General features: G+C 48.5%; 5 protein-coding genes across 6 annotated transcripts; 4 read left to right on the top strand and 1 right to left on the bottom strand.

Annotated features, from left to right (window-relative positions):
- Positions 1–1,679: 1,679 nt before the first annotated feature.
- LOC109736985 (peroxisomal membrane protein PMP22) lies at positions 1,680–4,161 on the top strand. The gene is made up of 6 exons (XM_020296207.4): positions 1,680–2,039; positions 2,774–2,878; positions 2,981–3,056; positions 3,456–3,526; positions 3,676–3,761; positions 3,862–4,161. Exons 1-6 carry the CDS (start codon positions 1,869–1,871, stop codon positions 3,920–3,922), a joined length of 570 nt encoding a protein of 189 aa, XP_020151796.1. The 5' UTR covers positions 1,680–1,868; the 3' UTR covers positions 3,923–4,161.
- A 3,109-nt stretch (positions 4,162–7,270) lies between these two features.
- On the top strand, positions 7,271–15,069 carry LOC109736984 (tRNA(His) guanylyltransferase 1). 2 transcript variants are annotated; one of them, XM_020296202.4, is made up of 15 exons: positions 7,271–7,533; positions 10,325–10,457; positions 11,254–11,385; positions 11,559–11,603; positions 11,727–11,896; positions 12,180–12,265; positions 12,357–12,464; positions 12,709–12,826; positions 12,895–13,024; positions 13,124–13,255; positions 13,527–13,571; positions 13,647–13,816; positions 14,087–14,172; positions 14,258–14,365; positions 14,637–15,069. In XM_020296202.4, exons 2-15 carry the CDS (start codon positions 10,351–10,353, stop codon positions 14,736–14,738), a joined length of 1,539 nt encoding a protein of 512 aa, XP_020151791.1. In that variant the 5' UTR covers positions 7,271–7,533; positions 10,325–10,350; the 3' UTR covers positions 14,739–15,069. The 2 variants fall into 2 exon arrangements, with proteins under 2 accessions (XP_020151791.1, XP_073355977.1); XM_073499876.1 differs by lacking the exon at positions 7,271–7,533 and adding an exon at positions 8,653–10,136.
- Positions 8,159–9,664, top strand: LOC109736982 (uncharacterized; the record flags this gene model as incomplete). The annotated part of the gene is made up of 3 exons (XM_073498838.1): positions 8,159–8,562; positions 8,898–8,919; positions 9,119–9,664. Coding segments are annotated over 3 exons (972 nt in total), but the record flags the coding sequence as incomplete, so codon positions are not given.
- Positions 15,070–15,095: 26 nt separating the features above from the next.
- LOC141022576 (uncharacterized mitochondrial protein AtMg00860-like) lies at positions 15,096–15,710 on the bottom strand. Its single transcript, XM_073498839.1, has one exon. It carries the CDS (start codon positions 15,708–15,710, stop codon positions 15,096–15,098), a length of 615 nt encoding a protein of 204 aa, XP_073354940.1.
- Positions 15,711–22,339: 6,629 nt separating this feature from the next.
- Positions 22,340–23,962, top strand: LOC109736983 (uncharacterized). The gene is made up of 5 exons (XM_020296201.4): positions 22,340–22,718; positions 22,879–22,969; positions 23,159–23,226; positions 23,336–23,392; positions 23,498–23,962. The coding sequence occupies exons 1-5, from the start codon at positions 22,605–22,607 to the stop codon at positions 23,633–23,635; spliced, it is 468 nt and encodes a 155-aa protein (XP_020151790.1). The 5' UTR covers positions 22,340–22,604; the 3' UTR covers positions 23,636–23,962.
- The last annotated feature ends 252 nt before the right edge of the window (positions 23,963–24,214 follow it).

Below are 24,214 nucleotides of genomic sequence, written 5' to 3' on the forward strand. Positions count from 1 at the left end.
AGACGATGGAGCGCCATAGGATGCATAAGGACTGGTGTTGTAGATCGGTGGCGCGTAGGAGGGAGCAGCGTGGTACGCGGCCGTCGGCTGTCGGGGGCGAGGACGGGCGCGTCGGTGTGAGGGCGAGCACCGGGCTGCCAGCCACCGGTATAGGCAGGCGGGGCACCATATGGCGTAGGGGCGGACCAGGGCATAGGCCATGCCTGGACTAGCCCTGTCCATGGATCAGGAGATGGGCGCCATCCGGGCGGCGGTGGTGGTGCAGTTGATGAAGCCGAGGGCGGTGGTGGTGCAGTTGGTGGAGCCGGGGGCGGAGCAGGAGCGGGCGCCGTGCGGAACTGCGGCGACCTAGGGTTTTTGACCCGGTAGTTGGGACTTGGACGCCAGCCAGATGGCTGAGAAGGTGCTGTTGGTGGAGGTGGCGGTGGCGGCGGCGACGCAGGCGGGCGAGGAGAAGCAGTGAAGACCTGAGGACGGAAGTCCTTCGTAGTTAGGGCACGATCGGCCCATTGGAGCATCGAGCGAACCTCGACGAAGGAGGGACGCGGACGCATCATAGGGATGAAGGAGGCCTGCTTCTCGAACCGCTCGCTGAGGCCGACGAGGAGGACGTTGATGAGCTGGTGATCGTTGATCGGATCACCAAGTTCGCGGAGTTTATCTGCGATCGCCTTGAGGCGTTGGCAGTAGACGCCGACTGGTGAATCACCTTGCACCGTATTCCGAAGCTCGGTGTGGAGATTGTTGGCACGAGCGTCGACGTTGTCCTGGAAGAGCTGACGAAGGGCCGCCCATAGATCGACGGCGGAGGCACCGTCACAGCGGACAAGGTTGAAGATCTGTGTGGAGATTCGCATGTAGATCCATTTAATAATGGCGAGATCATCCTTGACCCATTGCAAATCATGAAGTTGAGGAAGAGAGTCGTCGGCAACGTGAGAGCGGAGATTGCATCGCCCAAGGTGGATGTCGAAGAGGTGACGCCAATGGTTGTAGTTGTGAGCAGCGAGGTCTAGGGTTACGGGGATGTAGGGGCTAATATCGGAGATGGTGTCGGTGAAGGAGATGGAAGGGGGTATTGGTGGGGGTAGAGCTAGAGTAGAGGTAGAGGCGGAGGAGGCCGTGGCCGCGGCGACCTTGGAGGCGACGATGGCGGTGCGCCGCTCGAAGTAGCCGGGCGGCGGCGGGGCTGGCGGGTTAGCCATACCCTAGGATCGAAAGTCTGATACCATGTAGAATTGTATTGAATAATTATTGATATAATATTGTGCCGGTATAAGAAGTATATATAAGAGCCAAGCCGTATCTGACCTAGCCTTATTACAAACCGGGTAGGAGTCTTAATCCTAATACAAGTTGTATTTTTTCGGCAAATACAAATAATATCTTTTTTTGTTCTTAGTGACTTGCCATCACCACAATAATGATGTTTATGCTTTTTACTCTCATTTCAGAGAAAGCGGCATCCAAATTCGTCATCGCCTCTATGTTTTTCGCTAGACTGGAAAGAGGACGTTTGGTCCTATAAACGTGGTCACTAAGTTTGACAAACTAAAAGTTAAATTAGAAGAATATGCTAAACTGATGCCCGATTGGCTGCAGGCCGTTGATTATTCAATCGCCGGCTTCTGCCCGTTTCCTTTCGATTTCTTCGCTTGTGGCGAGTCACAGCGTTCCAATTTCCCAGCACTTAACTCGCCCGACCTACCCACCAACCACCCCGCGTCGAGACTGACCAGACTGAATTGATCGATAATAAATCAGCACGCTGCACGCGCTGGGGGTCTGAGTCAGAGGAGGAAGAAGATCGAGGAGCAGCTGATTCGTTCGCACAAAGCGCCGGGATCAGATCCATCTCTCCGCGCGGGATGTCTGAGGTGGCGGCGATGGCGGGGCAGGCGTACATGAGACAGCTCTCCAAGCACCCTCTCCGCACCAAGGCCATCACCTCCGGGGTGCTGGCGGGCTGCAGCGACGCCGTCGCCCAGAAGATCTCCGGCGTCAAGAGGCTCCAGCTCAGGAGGCTCCTCCTCATAATGGTACCTAGCTTGTCCCTGCTTTCTCATTTCTCTTGCTTGTTTGCAATTTGCCGATCCACACATTACATCTCTTGATCCATCCCCACCTACCCCGCAAAGTAGGCATACAGGTGTTACTACTACTGCCCTCTATTTGATGAATCAAGGTTAACCAACGCAGCAATCTTGTCTTATTAATTTTTCACAAATCTAATTCAGTAGCAGTACCTAACAACTAGTATCATGTTTAAGTTCAGAAAAACGGCAATCCACAAAAATTACATATTGTGAGTTTTCAGATAATTGTGTAAATTTCCATAGATGTACAATATGCACTAGTAGCAGCACTTGTAAACAATCATACAGAATTATAATAATTTTTTAATGGTACAAAAAGACAAATTTGTGTATGTACTAATCCTACTTTCCCTTTCATGTTTTCTTTGCACAGTATACAAAAGGTCATATTTTTTGCACAAAATCTGCAGTTTATGAGTTTATCTACTGATTTCTGGAGTGGAAGATAATATTATCATTCTTATTTTATAGATGCGAGTGACATGTTTTGAATCGGGCAGAAACTAATGGTAGATGAAGGACTTGACCTTATGCTTAATGTCTGTCTTTTTAGTTCAGTACTGCATGCACCAAAGAGCTTAAGCAATCCATTCATTCTACTCTTCTTTTGATATCATATATGCTGTCGTAATTAGCAGTATCTAACCTTTATTGCTATGTGATTGGCAAACAAACAGCTCTATGGATTTGCATACGCAGGACCATTCGGTCATTTTTTCCACAAGCTTATGGACAAGATTTTCAAGGGACAGAAGAAAGGAAAAGAAACTACAGCCAAGAAGGCATGCATGCAACTATCTTTGATCTTGGCATTTACTCATGGACCTTGCATCATTTTCTCGCAGCTCAATTAATTAACTGGTATTTTTGCACTATATATGCAGGTCATAGTGGAGCAGCTAACTGTATCACCATGGAACAATATGATGTTCATGATGTACTACGGTCTGGTAGTTGAAGGTATTCTAAGTTGAATGCACATTTTCGATCAAACTCCTCTTTATGTACAGATATCAAGAAAAATCTTGCTGGCAGTTCTTTTCATGTATATGTGCAGATATCTTTTCATTTCTACAAAATGGCTACAACTTAATCTGTCCTTCTTTTCCAAAATAAAAATAAAAATTCTAGTGCCAGTTCTCAGTTGTGAGGTTCCTGGGGCTGTAGATTACTGTTTTGTGTGGTGCTTGAATTTGCCGAGGAAAAAAAATGCATTTCTTGCTATTTAGGATTGTGGGCACTTCCCTGGCCAAGTGTTGTGCATTGATCAGACTGCAAGTGTCTATTCATCCATTCTCCGATGAACTTCCTTTTGAAGCGAGTAATGACAACATGGAAAGTAATTTTTAAAAATTTCAGGGAGGCCATTCGGGCAAGTAAAGAGCAAGGTCAAGAAGGACTTTGCAAACATCCAATTGACAGCTTGGAAGGTATTACTATCCATCACCTAATTTGTGTCTTGCTTGTAGTGGATATTTTTAGTCTGCTTATCTTTTTTCTGCTCATCGAAAAGCATTAGAATACTGAATACATGAGCAATATATAACGCGTATATATACCTTTCTGTGGCTGCATGCAGTTCTGGCCAATAGTTAGCTGGATCAACTATGAGTACATGCCACTCCAGCTCCGAGTTCTTTTCGCCAGCTCCGTTGCATCATGCTGGTATGGCCCTAATTAATCTCCTTGTTTTAAAAGTTTTAAATAGAAGATTATCAGTAATGCTTGATGTACTCATCCTGCCGGTTTGGATCTGCAATTACAGGGCAGTGTTTCTGAACCTGAAAGCAGCAAGATCCATTGCCGGCGCTAGTAAGAATGCATAGAAGAAGGATGGAAGGAAGGGGCTAGTGCTACATTGTATTTCTAGCTAATTAAGTATCCACTAGCGATTTTCTCAGTTCATTTTTATCGCTCAGTTTGTATTTATGTTTCTATTTGAACCCCTTGAGCATCGAGAACCTAGAGTTAATGTTTCAACTAAGTATGCCAGTATGTCAATGTGAAGAGTCCCTTTCTTGCCACCGGGAAAAAAACCCTACAAAGCAAAAATTATCCTCTACAAGGTACCATGTTTGTTATTCCTTTGGGAGGAAAATAGGGACTTTACTGGGATCTGACGCGTGGAAATAAATGAACATGCTCTGAGGTTTGTAGAAGCTCAATGAAAAAAGCAGAAGTGAACCTCATGTCTTGTGAAATCCTAAACGAAATTGCACATAATGTTGTCTGGATGCTCCAAGTAATCTTTGATGCAACAAACTTCTTAACTAGGGAGAGATGCCAGAAGGTGATAGATAAAATGGGCCCTGAAACTGCTCCGTGCACGATCTTTATGGCCGACATATGCACCACGTGTAATCCGGCGGCCGGTGCTACTTGAATCATACGCATGTACGGCCGGATTCACTAATGGTGCGTGAATCGTCCAGTTTTTGTCGTGTGCATAGCACGAGGCCCTGCTAGGTGCTGGCCGACCGGCGCAGCGTCTGACCGGCCGCCTCCTGGGCCGTAGGATCCCATGTGCACGTACGTCCATGATCTTCTCTAGCATTGATTTGGTTGTCTTCTCTCGTCCGCCTCTCAACACGGGGGACCCACACCCTTGCCTCCTGCCCGCAGCTTCGTTCCTCTCGCAGCAATATCACTAGCCCCTTTGTTCTCCCGCACGCACGCACGCTCGCAGGAAGCGTGCCCCTAGCAGCCCTGGCGCCTCGGGCTCGTAGCTTTGTCATCGTAGCTTGCAGCACTGCCATCCGCGATGCCATGGCTTGCCACATACGCTCCCCCCCTTGTGGACTCCCGCTCACAGGAGGTCGCAGCCTCACCACTGTTGTTGAAGCACAAACCGTCCCTCGTCCTAGTATACACCATCATCGTACATCGAGTATATAGTAAAAAACTATCACATTACAGGCTGCTATAAAAAACTAATGTACCATTTTTCTTAATTTTTTAAAAATCTACCATAAAATTGATTGGTTGTTCCAAAAAACACTAATGACTCGGTGATTAAAATTTGATCCGGATTATGACATGGCGGGCCCACATGTTTGTTTGACCGTCAGGTTGACCGTTAAGTCTGGCGTTATGACAAACGGGCCCACATGTCAGCTTCTTCCTTGCCCCTTCTTCCCTTATTTTCCTCTATCAATTGCCGTCGTCGAGGGGAGCCGCGTCTGAGGCCATCGGGAGGCGAGGCAGGGTGGGGGAGCAGGTGCACTTCAGGCCATCGGAAGGGGAGGATGAGCTCGCCGGCTCGGGCCCCGGCCATATCAGGCTGCCTACGGCCGCAATGCGCGTTCATGGCTGACCATGGCGAGGCTGCCGGCGAAGTAGTGAGCCCGGAGCGGCGACTGTGACAGCAGCGGCGGCGAAGACGGGCAGCAACGGAGAGCAGCGGCGGCGGAGACGGACAGCAACGGAGAGCAGCGGCGGCGGTGGGCGGCAGTGAAGGGCAGCAGCAGCGGCGGCGAGCGGCAGTGGAGGGCAGTAGCTGCGGCGGGCGGCAGTGGAGAGCCGTAGCAGCGGCCGAAGCTTCGGTCCGAAGCCTGTGCGCGGCTCTGGATTCCGGCGAGACGCGGCGGCGCGACGGCTTTTAGGCAACAGCCGAGCGGATCCGAGCGGCGGTAGCAGTAGGCGCTGGACGGGAGACCCACGGGTGGTTTCCAGATGTGAGCAGCTGCTTCTTGCTGCCGGGGATGGCCGCCGCAGCCACAACCAGAGCAACGCCGGCAGACCAGCACCTCGGCTTCGGCGACGAGCTCGCCGGCGAGGCCCGATTGCTTTTTTGTATTTTTTACAGGGACCCGATTGCTTTTTTAAGATATAACAGGGACCTGATTGCTTCTTTAAAAATATTTGAACCCTACGTGTCATAACCTGTCAACAGTCAACGTAACGGTCAACCTGATGAGTGGGTCCGAGCTGTCATAATCTAGCTTAAAATTTAACTGCTCAGCCATTGGGGTTTTTTGGAACAGCGAAGCAATTTTGTGGTAGATTTTTGAAAAAGTAAGAAAAGTGGTAGTTTTTTGTAGGAGTAGCCTGTAATGTGGTAGTTTTTTGCTATATACTCTCGTGCAGCTCCTGCGTGCTAGTGCTTGCAGCCTTAACGCGACAGGCATGGCTTCTTGCAGCAAACACCGTTGTTGGTCCCAGCATACACCACCCACTGTCGTTGAAGCACAGACCATCCCTGGTCCTAGTATACACCATCGTCGTGCAGCTCCCGTGTGATAGTGCTTGTAGCCTTAACGCGACAGACATGGCTTCTTGCAGCAAACACCGTTGTTGGTCCCAGCATACACCATTGCCAATCCCAATGCACGACGCTGCTAGTTGCAACTTCGCGTGCTCGTGCTTGCAGCCTCACCGGTGATGAAATTGTAGCATCGCCGACAACGGGTCACAGCTCTAGCGCACATGGTTGTAGCGTCGTCGGCGACGGGTCACAACTCCATCATACATGGTTGTAGCATCGCCAACGATCCGACATACACGGTTGTGGCTCTTGCCATACGTGGTTGTAGCATTCACCGAAACAGGATGCCGGTTGCAGCTCCAACGTGCACGATTGTAGCATCGCTAGCAACTGGTCATAGCATCTTGAAGGTGCCAATGTTGTCGAAACACTTTGTGTAGCTGTACGCTAAAAGTGTTTTTATAGCCTGTTTACATTATCTTATTATATTTGCTTTTAAATAAATATAAATAGAGCATAATTGGTTTGCTATCAATATTTGGCTTGCCAAATGTTGGCATTGTCAAATATTGGCAATACCAAGACTTGCCAGATATTGGCAATTTTATTTGAGATAGGCAAAACAACTCGTAGTCAATCAAGTACTTACCCATATTTGACACAATGCCAAACGTTGGCATGCCAATTTTTGGCAGCAAACTAATTATGCTCTCGCTTGTTGCAGAAGCCGGTGATAATCCTCCTTTTAGAAAAATATAAAAATAAATAAATAGACATGTCGTGTTGGACTTGTCATCAATCAAATACTCCTATAAGTCAGGTTGACCAAATATTTTCTTTTGATCTGAGGTTGACCAAATATTGTTTTTTTTAGGTGAACCAAATATTGGTTGCACTCGGTATCCAAAAACAACGGAATTGGGCCCATCGCGCACGTTTGCAGTATGCCCCTGAACGATACGTTGAGCTTAAATTGAACCTAACAATATCGTTTTTTTTTTCGAGTTGCTAAGAGTCTTCCCGAGCGCGACTAGGTCCTAGCCGCCGCCGGCACTACTGCCGCCCCCCCGCCGCGTTGCGTCCAGCCGGCCGAATCCTCCGCTGCGCCGACGCCGACGCCGGTACAGGATCCCAGCAGCCCCTCCCTCCGTCGAGCAGCCGCTCCCACCAGCAGCGTGTCCCTCCCATCAACGCCTTCGACCGGAGCTACGCCGGCTACCAATCCATAGGAAGGTAGCCACCACTCCTTCGTCCTTCCTCACCCCTCATTCCTCTTGCATCCTCTGTTTGTTTTTTGTCCTGATTTTTGTATTTGATGATCACTTGCTGTAGATTTCATATTGTGAGAATATAATGATGATTAGGGGCTGTTCGGTAATCCTCCCACCCCGTGAAATCTCAGGATCTGCGGAGCGCCTCCTTCCCCACTCCGCGATTTTGAACTGCCGCTCCTCCAGCTCCGGGAGCGGAGTTGTGGAGAGGAGGGAACCCGAACAGGCCTTTTATTGATGAGTGCCTGCTGCATGATTTTTCCAGTGCATATTCAAGTTTACATGTGAAAGCTTGATAGGTGTTTGTGATAATGCCGGTAGGGGCAAGTGTTTACAAATTGTAGTTTGATTTTTTTTTCAGATGAGCAAATGTTTTGGTTTAAACATGTTAGGGCATTTCTAACCGATCCCTTGTATATAACAGAGGATCCGGCGGAGTAAACCCTTAATGGAGTATTTTTACTCCACTAAGTTTTGGCCGGACCTAGCGGATCCCCTATATATAACGGAGTAAAACTTACAATTGACTATGCATTTTGTTGAACACTTGGTATGCATTTTGTCAAACACTTGGTAGGCAGAGTTGATATATTCAGAAACAACAGCTCGTCGGCCACAGAAACGACAGCTCGTTGGCGGACATAAACAAAATCGGGACAATTGCATATACAGCTCGTTGGTGGTGCACGGGGGCGAGCAGAGGTGCGCGAACGGAGGCAAGGGCCAGGGCTGCTCACCTCCTTCCCGGGATCAAGGGCTCCAGGCTTTGGCTCGGCACCTTCAACACCGCCGAGATGGCGGCGCGCGCGCACGACGCCGCCGTGCTCGCATTCTCTGGCCACGCCGCCTGCCTCAACTTCGCCGACTCCGCCTGGCGGATGCTGCCTGTGCTTGCGGCCGGCTCCTTCGGCTTCGATAGCGCGCGGGAGATCTACGTTGCACGGATACTTGGATACGTATCGGATACGCGATACGGGGATACGCCCGATACGCCAATTTTCTAAAAACATGGATACGGGGATACGTTTATATATAGATATTACATATAATTAAAAATATGAAGAAAAATAAGGAGCTTCTTGGTCAAAACATGCCTCAATAGGATTACCCCCTTTCTTTTCTTAAACTTGGTCCACTTCCATTAATTGGGAGTGGGATTTCCCTAGGTTTCCTGTTCCAATCAGTGCATCGACTCTCTTGCTCACCTTTCAATTGAAGAAGAACATTGACTGACATGTTTTGACACGAACTCACGCCCATGTTGGGAATCTTCATAACGTGTACCTTTACTATTGAGGGGATTTCATGTCGAACGAGGGGTTTCAGGTATCCAAAACGTATCGCAGAAGTATCCTAGGAGTATCAAACATTATTTTCTTTTTTTAAAATCAAAAAATCGAGGGATACTTACGGGATACGTATCAGGCCGTATCGGGGCAGTATCCGAGTATCGGAGCAGTATCCGGCTTGATACGCGCGCTTTCTGAAGTATTCGCGCAAGGTAGCGGGAGATCAAGGCTGCCGTCGTGGCGCTCCAGAAGCAGTAGGTTCCGGTTGCCGTGGCCGTCGTTGCGCTCCAGCAGAAGCAGGTTCTGGTCGCCGTGGCCGTCGTGGCGCTCCAGCAGCTGCAGGTTCTGGTCGCCGTGGCCGTTGTGGCGCTCCAGCAGCAGCAGATTCCGGTCGCCGTGGCCGTTGTGGCGCTCCAGAAGCAGCAGGTTCCGGTAGCCGCCGCCATCGTTGCGCTCCAGCAGAAGCAGGTTCCGGTCGCTGTGGGCGTCGTGGCGGTCCAGCAGCTGCAGGTTCCGGTCGCCGTGGCCGTCGTGGCGCTCCAGCAGCAGCAGATTATTCTTCTAGTCGCGTGCCTTGTGCCGGGGTTTTACATGTCTTCCGGCAGCCTGTTAGAGCTCGACGAGGAGCAGTGGTTTGACGACATGGTCGCCGGGTCATACTGTGCGAGCTTGGCGCAGGGGAAGCTTGCGGCAGCGCGGCGGCGGCGTGCAGGAGCAGCAGGGAGGAGGCGAGAGGGAGCTGAAATTTATCCTCCAGCCCGTCTCGGTAGAGTATATTTACTCCTTCGGTGCCGGTCAGAGTAAATTTTATCCTCTCTTATGCGTTTTAGGGGATCGGCTAGGTGCGGCATAAGGGAGTAAAATCCAATTTATCCTCCATTAACACCGGATAGGGGATCGGTTAGAAATGCCCTTAGCAGTGAAACATGCAATGACTGAAGATATATGAAAAGGAAAAGATTAAGTTGTTTTACCTGCACCGTCTTGACCTGAAATCAAAGCTTAGCAGTAACATGCAATTTGAGAGAGCAGGAGCTTTGTCTTGGTTATACTGGGCGAAATTGGTTAACACATTAGTACTAGTGGTTTTGTTGGCACGATAGATGTCCCAAATCTTGTTTATGATTGGGAATATAGTGGTACTGTTACGTTGTGTTGTTGATTTTAACAGTTAGACCTAAAATATTAATACCTCTGTAACTGAATATAAGATGTTTTTGCAGTTCAATTTAAAGTGACTGTTTCTCCTTTTGCATGTTAGCTGATTGATCTTCAGGTTTGTACAACTAACTAATGATTTGAGTTGGATGATTCATGTTTGTATGTTTTATGTCAAATTCATGTTTCTATGTTCCTAATTCAATTCATGTGTGTAGTATATATGGCATATGACAGCAGTGCATAAAGTCAGATTTCACCCAAGTGCTAATATCTAAACCGACCCTTTGCTATGATTCTCTCCAGGAACAGGAGGGAGGTGTCTCGTGGTGATGGCCAATAGCAAGTATGAGTATGTGAAGAGGGAGTTCGAGTTCCACCGCCACCTCCCGGCCTCCAACTGGATCGTCGTCCGCATTGATGGCTGCCATTTCCACCGGTATAATTAATCTCTTCCTCCTAAATGGGTAATACGGAAATACTTAATTTTTCCACAGCCATGTTGAATGATTGCTGCTTTCTAATGTCGGATAGTCTCTAACCGTTAACATTCTGCTCACTTCCTAGCTATACACTGACATGGTTACTAGTGGTTAAGCAACTGCATCAACCATCCTAGCTATACACTGACATGGTTACTAGTGGTTAAGCAACTGCATCAACCATCCTAGCTATTAGGCTACCTTGTGTACCAGTGTCTTTTTGTGAGGACTAACAACATGCAAAGGCAGTTTCATTATGCAAATGTGGGGATAACTTGTTGCTCCAAATTATAAATCATTAAGTTTGAATTGGTGGTTTCTCAAAAAAAAAAAAGTTTGGATTGGTGGTTGTTCATCCACCATAACATCAGAACCGTCGGATCTAAAGCGTTTTGTTGGATTGCAAGTGTGCGAATAGGCTATCGCAGCGTACATACACGTCGTCATGCTTGGCCCCTCACGTCGTGGAGGAGCACTCTGCCGTGCTTCATCCTCCATTTTTTTCCTTGGTCGGTGCCTCACCATGGGGGCGCATGAGCTTCCTGTGTGGCGCTGACCACGGTAGTTACTCCCTGTAGGGAACCGCACGGGAGACAGAAATTGAAGGTTCCTTATCCTTCGCGGTTTTGCGGTTTAGCTCCTATCACGAGCGATATAAATTTATCTGTTGTCCTGTTGCAACACACGTGTATTTAGCTATAGTTTATATTTGTTCTTTCCAGTGTCCACTAATTTCATTTTTATTTTTGTTAGATTCTCGGAGTTGCATGCCTTTGAGAAACCAAATGATGACAGAGCCTTACGATTGATGAACGCATGTGCCACTTCTATGCTCGAGAAATTCCCTGACATAGTGATTGCTTATGGTGTTAGCGACGAGTACAGGTATAACATCTTCTTATCAAAGTTAAATTATGAAATTGTTCGCAGATTTGTCATAAAAAAGAGTATATGCAAATGGTTTTGAATTGCACGGGATCCATTCCTTCTTTTTGAGAGCATTTTGTTCATTCTTTGTATAATAATCTCCGCTTCTTATATTTCTGTTTGTTTTGCAGTTTTGTTTTCAGAGAGAAAACCGAATTCTATAAAAGGCGGGAAAGGTATGTTATTTATCTGTTCACTTCTTCACTTGGTATTTTAGGATACTTCCATACCCAAATCTATTTTAACAATTTAATTATAAAATCTCATCATGTTATTGACCTCTCTACCAATATATGCAGCAAAAATATCTCTTTATGTGTTTCTTACTTCACAATCGTGTACGGGATGAAGTGGAAAGATTTCTTTCCTAATAATGATTTGAAGGAGCCTCCATATTTTGATGGGCGAGTTGTATGCTATCCAAATATAAATACTATTCGTGATTATTTGGCATGGAGACAAGTGGACTGTAAGCTTCTTGAACCAAAATCGACTTTTTTGTAATATAATAATAAGATACTTATACAGTGCAATTATGTGTGTTGATGTCCTTGACAATAAAATCATGTTATGTATGTTATTTACCCTTTCAAAAAATTATACATCTTCAGCAACATTAACTAAATATAATAAATATAGTTTTTTTTATGTGTCACGTCAATGAGATTTCTGTGTCCGGTTGCTTGGCTACTTACTTTTCTATTTGATTTAATGGATGAAGATTAACATATTTAATTTTGTGTTTTTTTCAGGTCATATAAATAATCAGTACAATACATGCTTCTGGGCATTGGTGAAGTCTGGAAAAACTGAAAAAGAGGCACATCAAGCATTGAAGGTCATCTAAATTATCTAGGGCTATACTTGTCTTCTGTAGCATTGGTATGAATCATTTTTTCTTTTTTCGTGAACCGTCTATTTTCTTTTAGGGAACATCTTCTAAGGACAAGAACAAGTTGCTTTTGCAACAGTTTCAAGTCAACTATAACGATGAACCGGCTATGTTTCGGAAAGGATCCACTGTTTATCGAGATAAGGTAATGCTATCAAGCATTCATAAGTTCATCATTATTTACGTCCCTGCTCAGTCTCAGTGAGGTATTTAGTATTACATATGTTTCTCACACAATTTTTGTTTGTATGAGGTATACCAGTGACCATGAAAGGTTATGCTTATTGCATTTCATTTCGTGGACATATTTTTTCTCAACACTTAGTTAAGTTCAACTAACCCAGTTAGATTCACTTTGCATACTTAAAAAGTTATACATATTACTGTAGGTCAAAACAGACGACTGTGGGAATCCCATAAAAAGAACCCGTGAGGCAATTACAGTGTCAAATTTTGATCTCATAGGTCCTGAGTTTTGGGAAAACCATCAATACATTCTTGGAGAAGGTTAGTTGTATCATTCTAGTTTTAGGTATGCTTCCAGTCCAACTCTTATCAACTTTGGATATATACAGCATCAGACTACCTGTGTCTTGGGGGGAAAGAAAAATATGGATATGAGTATGTGAAGAAGTTCGACAATATCCATAGGCTTCCATATTCTAATTGGACCATTGTTCGTATTAGCGCCTGCCAATTTGATCAGTGAGGACTTCTATAGTCTCCTATTTATTTAAACACATGCGGCAATGCCATTTAGATAATTATATCGTCTTAACAACATGGAGAATAATTTTTCCCCAGATTCTCACTGATCCATTCATTTGACAAACCAAATGATGAGACTGCTTTGAGATTGATGAACGCTTGTGCTTCACTGATGATGGAGCAATTTCCTGATATTATCTTTGGCTATGGTTTTGACAATGAGTACAGGTATGATCTACCCCTTGAGAATAGCTGTGTTTGCATGGAGAAGACTACAAAAAAGACAGATAAAAACAAAATATGTGTTTCCGCATGGCACAATTTTGCCTCTTTTCATCAGTAATAGTAATTTGAATTGAATATATTGGCAATATAAGGGATCATGTTGAAGTTGTAAGTGAAGCGGCCAGCGAAGCTTAAATGCGGCACTCTTCAGTTCATACAGGCTGTCTTATGTTTGTTACAAATGATTATTTTTAATGATTTGTTATTGTTGCAGCTTTGTGTTCCAGGAGAAGACTGAATTGTATCAGAGAGATGAGAGGTAGTTACTTGGTTTATGAATTCCTACAGTACATGCTGGTCAAGCCTTTGATAAAATATGCAACTTGTTTTGCAGATTAATCATTTCTTCATGTTCATCATGTTTCACTTCCTTTTACATGATGAAGTGGAAAGAATATTTCCCCAGTAAAGAGCTAGTGCAGCCACCACACTTCCAAGTAGAAGTTTCCTGTTACCCAGAACCAAGGATTGTTTGTGATTATTTGTCCCGGAGGCAATCAGAATGTGAGCTATTCCTCCCTCCTAAAGACCATATCCTTAACTAATTGGAAATATTTATGAAGTTGTCGATGGTGGTACAGTATGTAATATCTGAATTCATCTGCAGCAGTATGGATGCATTAAATTTGGTGCTTATATAACATATATGCTGTGTTATCATTTATTTATATTGTTTTTTGAAGATATCCTGGTGCAAGGGGTTTGACTCTTGTCATAGTTAGAACAAATCATAAGAAGAAAATGAGCTGACTCATTCTACATGCTAATTCACAGGCCACAACAGAAATCAATACACTACATGCTTTTGGATGTTGGTGAAATCTGGAGAAGGCGAAAACAAAGCTAAGGAGATACTGAAGGTCTTCTTTCTTTCATCATTTAGGAGTAGTTTTATTACTTATTCCAATTAATTCTTTCGTAACTCTCTAGTATTATTCTGTGAAGGACACATTACCAAAGGACAAGAATGAGTTACTTTTTCAGCGATTTCAAATGAACTACAACAATGAACCGGCTATGTTTCGAAAGGGTTCGTGTGCTTACCGTCAAAAGGTATTTTGTCCGAATCATGTTCGACAATAATGTTGTTTGTGCTGCCAGAAAGTGGCAATTTAGATGCTTACAATTTAAAATCCCCGAAAGGAGCGAAGTAACTTTACAGTAACTATATAACTGAAATATGCTCTCGCATTCGCACCTCAATTCCATGTCGCCCACAGAAGAAGTGCATCCGAGAGCAGACATCTTTTATTTATTTATTTTTGCATTGGGTTAGAAGATGATTCTCACGGTGTTAACGACTTAAGAGTGCAAATGGGTGCAGGTGGAAGCCAGTGAAGATGAGCGGTGGGATGTGGCGGTGGCCCACGTAGACATGGGGCCACACTTTTGGGCAAAGCATTCTTATGTTTTCGACAGAAGATGATCCTTATGTATTCTAGTAGGCTGATTTGCTTAGTGTGTGCCAGATTATCCTTCCGTGTTTCTCTGATGCATACTTATATGGTTGCTGTCACGACTGTCACGGCTACCTCACCGGCCACGACGATCCCACTGGCCAGCGAGGCAACCGAGCCACGACCGGACGGAGCTGACGGAGTCAAGACGAGTGGAAAAGGGGAGGCCAGTGGGCCCGCGTAGTCAGGACGCGTTGCGTGTGTGGCCTGCGTGCCGCGGGTATTACTAGGCGTGGCTGAGAGAGTGGGTATCGAGAATTATTGTATCAACATTGATTAAGAGAAGCTGATCTTCTCCTCCGGCCTCCTTCGTCCTCCTTCCCCTCCTAACCTCTCTTCAGATCTAGATCGGGACCCTTACAACTTGGTATCAGAGCTGCGCCAATTCCCGTGGCACTCGCGTCCGTTTCGACGACGAACTGCTTTCGAAAATTTGGCAGTGCGAGCATTGGAGCCTGCACCAAGGCTTGTTTCAGCGCGGAGAACGCGGCCTCGGCCGTTGGTGTCCAGACGAAGATCGCTCCTTTCTTCAGCATTTCAGTGAGGGGCTTGCTGAGTACTCCAAAGAAGCGAACAAATTTGCGATAATAACCTGCCAACCCCAAGAATCCACGTAACTCTTTGACATTCTGCGGCTGCGGCCATTCCTGAATAGCTTGGATCTTGCTCTTGTCCGTAGCTACCCCTTTGTCACTGATGACATGTCCCAGGTAGCTAATTTCCTGTTGGGCAAACGTGCATTTGGACATCTTGGCCTTGAGATCTTTCTCAGCCAACAACTGCAAGACGCGTTTCAGCAGCTGTCGATGCTCTTCCAGCTCTTCAGAGTGGATTAAGATGTCATCCATGAATGCCAAAACCCCGTGGCGAAGAACTGGCTTAAGCACCGTGTCGACCACTCCTTGGAAAGTTGCGGGAGCGTACACGAGGCCGTATGGCATCACTCTGAACTGAAAGTGTCCCAAGTGCGTTCGGAATGCTGTCTTGTGCTCATCCTCCGGGACCAAGCGGATTTGATGGTATCCGGCTCGCAAGTCCAACTTCGAGAACCACTTAGAACCAGCTAACTCATCGAGCAGTTCGTCAATCACCGGCATTGGGGTACGTCTTTTTGAGAGTTATGGCATTGAGATGACGGTAATCGACACAGAAACGCCACGTTTGGTCCTTCTTCTTGACCAGCAGCACGGGCGATGAAAAGGCGCTTGTGCTGGGTGTGATGAGCCCTTTTTCCAACATCTCCTTGACCTGAGCTTCTATCTCATCTTTCTGTTCCGGAGTGTAGCGATACGGTCTGATGTTGATTGGTTTAACCCCTTCGAGCATAGGGATAGTGTGATCCCATGGTTGACGATCAGGCAACTTGGACGGCTCTGCAAACACCGAGTGGAAACTGTCGACGACGTGTTGAATGGCTGGAGGCACTTCCGTGGCATTGTCTGAGCGATCGATTGCACACAACGATATCACATGAGCGATAGAATCACTTTGCTCCATCCTGAGTAACTGATCCATTGTCACTTGCTCGATCTGCTGAAGCTTGGGTTGCAATCCCACCAGGGTGATAGATGCTCCCCGGTGCTGGAACTGCAGCGTTTTTGCTGTCCAGTCGACCAGCATAGGTCCGCATGCTTCCAACCAGTCCATTCCCACCACCATGTCATACGAACCAAGAGGGAGAACTCGGACATCCGTCTCGAACCGCTGCCCTTGTGTTGTCCACTCACAAGCAGGTATGTACCCAGAACAAGTCAAAGTACCCCCGTCTGCAATCTTTACTGACACATGCTGCATCGACTGCACTTGTGCTTTCAGTTTCTGGGTTGTTTCCTCACTGATGAAGCTGTGCGAGCTACCTGAGTCCACCAGAATCAGCACCTCGTGGCCATCAATCAAACCCAGCAGTCGAACAGTTCGCGGGGTTGTTGCCCCTGTGGTCGCAACCTTGGAGATGGACATGAGCTGTTCCTCATCAGAATCTGATTCATCCCCTTGCCTGTCTTGCGCTTCGGCCTGCAACAGTTCCAACAATTCCTCGACAACATGGAGTTGGACGGTGGCAGCGCACTGGTGGCCTTGACCCCATCGTTCCCCGCACTTGAAGCAGAGACCGCGCGCACGACGATAATTGCGCAGCGCGGCAACGCGGTCCTCGCCCCGCGCTGGTTCAGCACGTCGATCGGCTGCCCTAGCCGCATCCAAGGCTCGACGATCTTTTGCTGCTGCCGGGGGCGCGGACGGCACCGGGCCCGGGCGGGGATGTAATCCACCCGCAGGTGGCAGAGGCCGAGCAGGGTGCCTTGCCTGGCCTGGGTCCTTTCGGGGCATCAGTCCCATCAGCTCCTCCTGTAACAGAGAAAGAGAAAAGGCAGAGTCCAAGTCTTGCGGGCGATGTAAAGCAACACCAATTTTAATGTCGCTTTTGAGACCATCAAGGAATTGCGTAGTGAAGAACAACGAATCAAAAGCAGGGTTATGAGCTAACAATTGATGCATGAGTTCCTCAAATTGTTCCATGTACTCTGTAACTGATCCTATCTGATGGAGAGTATTAAACTGTCTAAGCTGAACTTGGTACTGCTCGCGGCCAAATTTGACATACACGGCTGAACAGAGCGTCTCCCAAGTGAAGGAGGTGCCGTGCGCTTCCTGCACCTGCAGAAATGGAGAGTAGATACCCGCACCCACATCTCTCTCTGAACCCCATAGACACTAAAGTATTTTTCACATTTGTTTTTCCAGAATTGGGGGTTTTCGCCATCGAAGGGCGGAAAATCAAGCCGCGGAAGGGCCCAATTGCTGTGTCCCCCAAACGAAACGTGAGGCGACGGAGGTGGAAGATCAACAGGATGTGCCAGATCCCCGCCCGATTCGCCGGATTTGAAAGGGAAAGGGGGTCGGAGAGGCTCACCCGTGACCGGAGGCGGCGCCAGGGTAGTGACTACCCCGTGTGCCGAGCCCCCGGAGTCGATGTTCCCACCGTGGCCACTTGGCCCGTGGTGCCCAGGGTCGTCGGTCGGATGAGACGACGCCGGCTGCACCACCGCGTCCTCGCGCGGGAGATGTCGAAGACGCCGTCAGCACGGGGTGGAGGGCGATCCGGCCGACCTGGGTACGCAGCTCGTCGAGTTGCTGCTGCAGGTTGGTCACCGCCGGCCGCCAGAGCTCGAGCGATTGCTGGATCGCGTCGAGGCGGGCGTCGTTGGCGGCGCGCCCGTCGTGGACCGCCTTTGCCAGGGCTGCGATATGCTCTTCCATGGCTGCCGCCTGCTGCGCTGCTTTGGTGTGGCAGCGGGGCTTCTGGTAGAGTGGATCCAGGATGATTGACCTCTGATACCAAGTTGTAAGGGTCCCGATCTAGATCTGAAGAGAGGTTAGGAGGGGAAGGAGGACGAAGGAGGCCGGAGGAGAAGATCAGCTTCTCTTAATCAATGTTGATACAATAATTCTCGATACCCACTCTCTCTCAGCCACGCCTAGTAATACCCGCGGCACGCAGGCCACACACGCAACGCGTCCTGACTACGCGGGCTCACTGGCCTCCCCTTTTCCACTCGTCTTGACTCCGTCAGCTCCGTCCGGTCGTGGCTCGGTTGCCTCGCTGGCCAGTGGGGTCGTCGTGGCCGGTGGGGTAGCCGTGATAGTCGTGACATTGGCTCCGCGCAATCTAGGCCTCTCAGCGTACGAGAAAGAATGCCTGGCTTTGCTTCTGGCCATCGACCACTGGCGACCCTACCTGCAACATTCAGAGTTCGTGGTTCGCACAGATCAAAAAAGCCTGTTGAACTTGACAGATCAACGACTCAATACCCTGATCCAGCAACGGGTGTTTACAAAGCTAATTGGCCTGCAATTATATCTGGCCATGGGCCGGGCCGGGCCGGGATTGGGCGGGCCTAAAAAAGCCCACAGCAGAAAACTAAGGCCCAGGCCCTCCCAGGGCCCTACCATTGGGCCTACTTTTCAAGCCCAAGCCCGACCCATCTGGTAAAAAGCCCTGAAAAGCCCTTAGGGCTTAGGGCCATGGGCCGGGCCTCTTCCTTAAAATGCCAATATGCCAAGCCCAAGCCCGTCCAGGCCCTGCCGGTGGGCTCAAAACTTAGGCCCAAGCCCGGCCCATGGGCAAGCCCATCGAGCCTAGGCCCTGGATTTTAGGGTCGGGCCTGGGTGGGCCGACAGGGCCGGGCCTGAGATGGCCAGGACTACCTGCAATACACAATCCAGTACAAGACATGAGTCACAAATCGAGCGGCAGACGCACTGTCGCGACGCGAGCACAAGTCAGAATCAGAGATGGCAGCGATCTCCATATGCAAACATACGTGGTTAGAAGCTATCAAACGCAGCTATCAAGCAGATCCAGCGGCGCAGCAACGTATGACAAAGCTAGCCCTGGCGCCGGACAGCGAGCCCGAGTATACCTTGCAGGATGGCATCCTGCGCTTTCGAGGGAGAGTGTGGATTGGTGAAGATACTGACACCCAGCAACACCTGATTCGAGCGCTCCATGATAGTGCCGCGGGGGGACATTCGGGTTTCCATGCCACCTACAACAGAGTCAAACGATTGTTCGCATGGAAAGGCATGAAGCTGCAGGTCAAGACCCTCGTGTGCAACTGTATGGTGTGCCAGCAAGCGAAAACGGAGCGTATCTCGCCAGCAGGGCTCCTTCAACCATTACCAATACCTCAAAAACCATGGTCAGTTATCTCACTCGATTTCATTGAAGGGTTGCCTCGCTCAGGAGGGTACCACACGGTTTTGGTCGTAGTTGACAAGTTCTCCAAATACGCGCATTTTGTGCCCTTGACTCACCCATTCACGGCTCTCCAAATTGCCAAAGTCTTTATGAAGGAAATCTTCCGGCTCCACGGCTTGCCACTAGCCATCATATCAGATCAGGACCGGATTTTTACAGGGCATGTGTGGCAAGAACTGTTCAAGCTCTACCGGACGGACCTACGGCTCAGTTCATCATACCACCCCCAGACAGACGGGCAAACTGAACGCGTCAACCAGTGTCTGGAAGGATACCTAAGGTGCGCAGTCCACTCCTGCCCTGGCAACTGGTCCAAATGGCTGTCTCTCGCGGAATACTGGTATAATACGTCTTTTCATTCGGCTCTGGGCAAGACTCCATTTGAAGTCATCTACGGCCACCTTCCCCGGGAGTTTGGCGTCGCACAGATTGACGAATGTGCAGTCCCTGATCTTGCAGCATGGCTCCAGGAAAGAGAGGTGATGCTCGAACACTTGCAGCAACAGCTCAAACGCGCACAGGATCGCATGAAAGTTCAGGCTGATCGACACCGTACAGACAGAGAGTTTGCTGTGGGGGATGCAGTGTTGCTCAAGTTGCAGCCCTTCATCCAATCGTCGGTGGCGCAACGGCCGCACCAGAAGCTCGCCTTCCGCTACTATGGCCCATACAGAGTGTTGGCTCGAGTCGGGGCAGTGGCATACAAACTTCAACTGCCTGCTTCCAGCCGTATCCACCCGGTGGTGCATGTCTCGCAACTGAAGAAGGCCATTGGAGCCACTGTGCTACTAAGTGCTGATCTTCCTCCAGATAACTCGATTTTGCAGGCAGAACATGTTCCGGAGCTGGTGCTTGACCACAAGATGGTGCGCGTGGCCGGCGACACCCGCCCTCGCATCCGGGTGCAATGGAACAACCTTTCCCCGTCGCTGTCAACATGGGAAGATCCAGTGGCACTGCAGCAGCGGTTTCCCTCTACGCCGCCTTGGGGACAAGTCGGCACACAAGCGGGGGGGGGGGGGGGGGAGGGGGGATGTCACGACTGTCACGGCTACCCCACCGGCCACGACGACCCCACTGGCCAACCGAGCCACGACCGGACGGAGCTGACGGAATCAAGATGAGTGGAAAAGGGGAGGCCAGTGGGCCCGCGTAGTCAGGACGCGTTGCGTGTGTGGCCTGCGTGCCGCGGGTATTACTAGGCGTGGCTGAGAGAGAGAGAGTGGGTATCGAGAATTATTGTATCAACATTGATTAAGAGAAGCTGATCTTCTCCTCCGGCCTCCTTCGTCCTCCTTCCCCTCCTAACCTCTCCTCAGATCTAGATCGGGACCCTTACAGTTACATTCTTTGTAAGGCCCTGCTTGGAATGGGTGTAAATTACTACCCCTGTATTTATTTTACAGATGTACGTATAAATTACCAGTCACAGCTTGTTTTTTCCGCCTGGAAACGAAACGACCAGTCCAGCCGTGTATCGTAAACCAGCCGAATATGACCGGAAAGGGGAATCCAAGCGGGGCCTAAAGAATTTCTCAAAGCGAGTATCTTGCTTGAAAGGCAGAGAGATTCTAGACCGGAACAAGCAAAGGTACATCATGCATGGGAGTTGGATATTGCGAGAAATAGTTCGTTCTTCCCTGGTCTGCATAATAAACGTGCATGGCCCAAAACCATACAAATGCCCTGTTTACGAGGAAAACTGGGCTGAAAATCGCACAAGCAGAGGAACCTCGACGCCAACACCACACACACCACTGATTCCGGGGCCGCCGCCTCACCTACACGAACCAATCGGCACCAAAGCTGCACGACCCGGCCATTTGCAGGAACACCACGGAGGCTCCGTCAGAAGACCAAAATGTGGCCATTATTATTCCAGAGTAACTAATTCTTGAAGTAAAGTAAATTGCAATCATTAAGCACATCGGGGTGATTCAAAAGTAGATACGTAACCTTTTAGAGGTAGCAGTCTAGCAGAGTTCTGTATAGGCAGTAATGGTTGTGATCATTTGGCCATGGCAAAATTATAATGCAAAGTTTGAGCATTTTCCTAGACATTAGTACTACTTCACTAGAAACATACCCCCACGGTCAGAATACATAAAACTAATCTGCAGTGCAGCCAAGATAAGAGCCCAAGAGGGCAAGTCGGTGGCGCAACACACATGCATGCATGCATACGTTCGCTCACTACGTTCAGTGAACCTGAACTACGTATATCGTAGTTTTCTATTCATACGTGCTGGCCTGCCATACGTTGCAGTTGCACCTTGGGAGGGAGGGAGGGACCCCCCATTTCCCATGCCGACATCGTTGACTTGTGCCCGGCCCCTTGGTTCTCTAGTTCTAGGACTTTTTCTAGTCCCTAAGACTTTTTAAAAAAGACTCTCAAGGTGATGCTTCTAAGGACTTTTAGCAAAAAGTCTCAAAAAAGTCCCCCTTATTTGGTTTGCTAGGGACTTTTTTTAGTCCCAACACAGAAAAGTTCCTGAAACCAAACACCCCCTAAATACTACTCCCATCTTATTCTTCTTTACATAAGAGGGCCAGCTGCATGTTCCCAAATTAGGACTGGGTCACTCACTCACTCACTCACTCACTCACCCACCTGAGTAAATCACTGAGCTGCAGTGACGAACCAGTCGGCAACATGTGTCCCGCCACCAGATAGAACCATTCGATGCTCCTCGACAGCAACCGCACCACAGCCACAAACAGCAATGGCCACATGGTGATGCAGTGATGCCGATGCCGATGTAAGCGAGGCCACACATCCATCGGACGAAAATATCGGGGGCCGGAGGTACCGCAGGCAGCTGCGGCTAGCTTAGGCTAGCACAAGTTGCTGCCCGTGCCCGGTTGCTGGTGCAAGTGAGGAGGCGGACGGGACGGTGACATAGACATAGACATACATCCCCCCGGCCCCCGCCGTCGGCGACCTGCCAACCTTGCTGGCCTCGTCGTGCCTATAAGATAGCCGCCATGCGCTAGCTGCAGCAGGCAACCACGAGAGAGAGAGAGAGAGAGGCACACCCACACAACACAAGCAGCCACTGAGCATCCAAGGGTTGCAATGGCCGGCTGCGGAGAGAAGAGCGACGCCGGCGTTGGCCTGTACGCCGTGCTCGGCGTTGCGAGCGACTGCTCCGACGCGGAGCTGCGCAGCGCCTACAGGAAGCTGGCCATGGTCCGTTCGTCCACTACTTTCCTCCTCTGCTCTCCTATATATGCTTTGCTCTCTTTTCTGTTCTCTTCTGCTAGATGATATTTTTTTTCTCTGTTTTTTTGGCTCCTCTGTTTGACGTACTGTCTGGTTAAATTGGATAAATAAATGTGTTGGGTTACAGAAATGGCACCCGGACAAGTGCGGCAGCGGCAGCTCCGGCGGCTCGGAGGCCGCCAAGGGCAGGTTCCAGAAGATCCAGGCAGCATACGCTGGTAAGTTCATCTTCCTCTGGACGCCTGTTTAATTCCAACGTTGAGCTTCTTACCGTAGAATGTGAGGCTTTGCTGCAGTATACGTGTTCCCTTGTGGCTCTATGTATTTATGTACGCAAACGTACCCACGAGAAAGAGACGGCGAGAGCATAGAGAGAGGGTGACGTGGTTTGATGAACATGCATGCAGTTCTGTCGGACCCCAACAAGCGTATCCTCTACGACGTTGGAGCCTACGAGAGCGATGGCGATGACGAGGTGTGTTTATGTCTCTTCTTCCTTCAACAGTCCTTTTATATAAAATAATATACCGACGTACGTCCCTAGCTCCATTATATTGCCGGTGAGATTTTCATCAATTACGCAGGGTGCAGGAGAAATACTGGGAGACATCCTGGAGGCCATGAACCACACACCTCCACACGTACGGGACCGCTGCTCTGCTTATTGATATCATATCATGGAGGTTCTTACCGAGCAGAGCACTACTCTACTTATTTATTGTTCACCACCGTGCCATGCCATGCAGGAAGACGGCGAGAGCGAGAGCCTGGAGGACCTGCACAAGCAGTTCGAGGAGCTGTTCCTCAAACCGGACGCCTACGCGTACGCGCGCTCCTCCAAGTCCTCCTCGTCGTCGTCCAAGATAAGTGCCGGCAAGAAGTAGCTCCCAAGATGAATGATCTTCGCATGTGGAGATGGTCGTGTTGTTTCTAAAAGAAATGATCTTCGTACGTGGAGCTGCAGCTGGCTAATTTCATCCACGGCAGATGACTCTGAAGAAGAGCATCTCCGCGGAGGCGAAGAGAGGCAATCGCCAAGATTAATGTTGAGTCTTCAGCATAGAGCATAGCCTAGTCACTAAGAAGAATTTATTTAAGGTGGCATGCGGATGACACCTCTCGCCATCGCGTGGACTTTTCTACCTTGTGATTTGTACGGGAGTACTACTTTGCGTGAATTGAATAACATTTCTGTCATCTTTTCTTAAAAATAATATAAGCAATTATTTCAATTGGCCTCTGCTCAGAATATACTTTTGATACCTGAGTCCACTTGCCAAAACTAGGTCCGGAGACCGGGGATCAGGTAGCCATTTATGTTTACCAACAATATTGTTTCTTATACACCTAAATTATGCTAAAAAGTATACAAAATTCTATCAGCATACAAATTATCAAATTAAACTTTGCATACACGTTGAGAATATGTGTAGGTATTTGCAAAAAAATGTTTTTTCAAAACA

The sequence above is a fragment of the Aegilops tauschii genome, chromosome 5 (genome assembly GCF_002575655.3).
Source record: "Aegilops tauschii subsp. strangulata cultivar AL8/78 chromosome 5, Aet v6.0, whole genome shotgun sequence".
NCBI lineage: Eukaryota > Viridiplantae > Streptophyta > Magnoliopsida > Poales > Poaceae > Aegilops > Aegilops tauschii.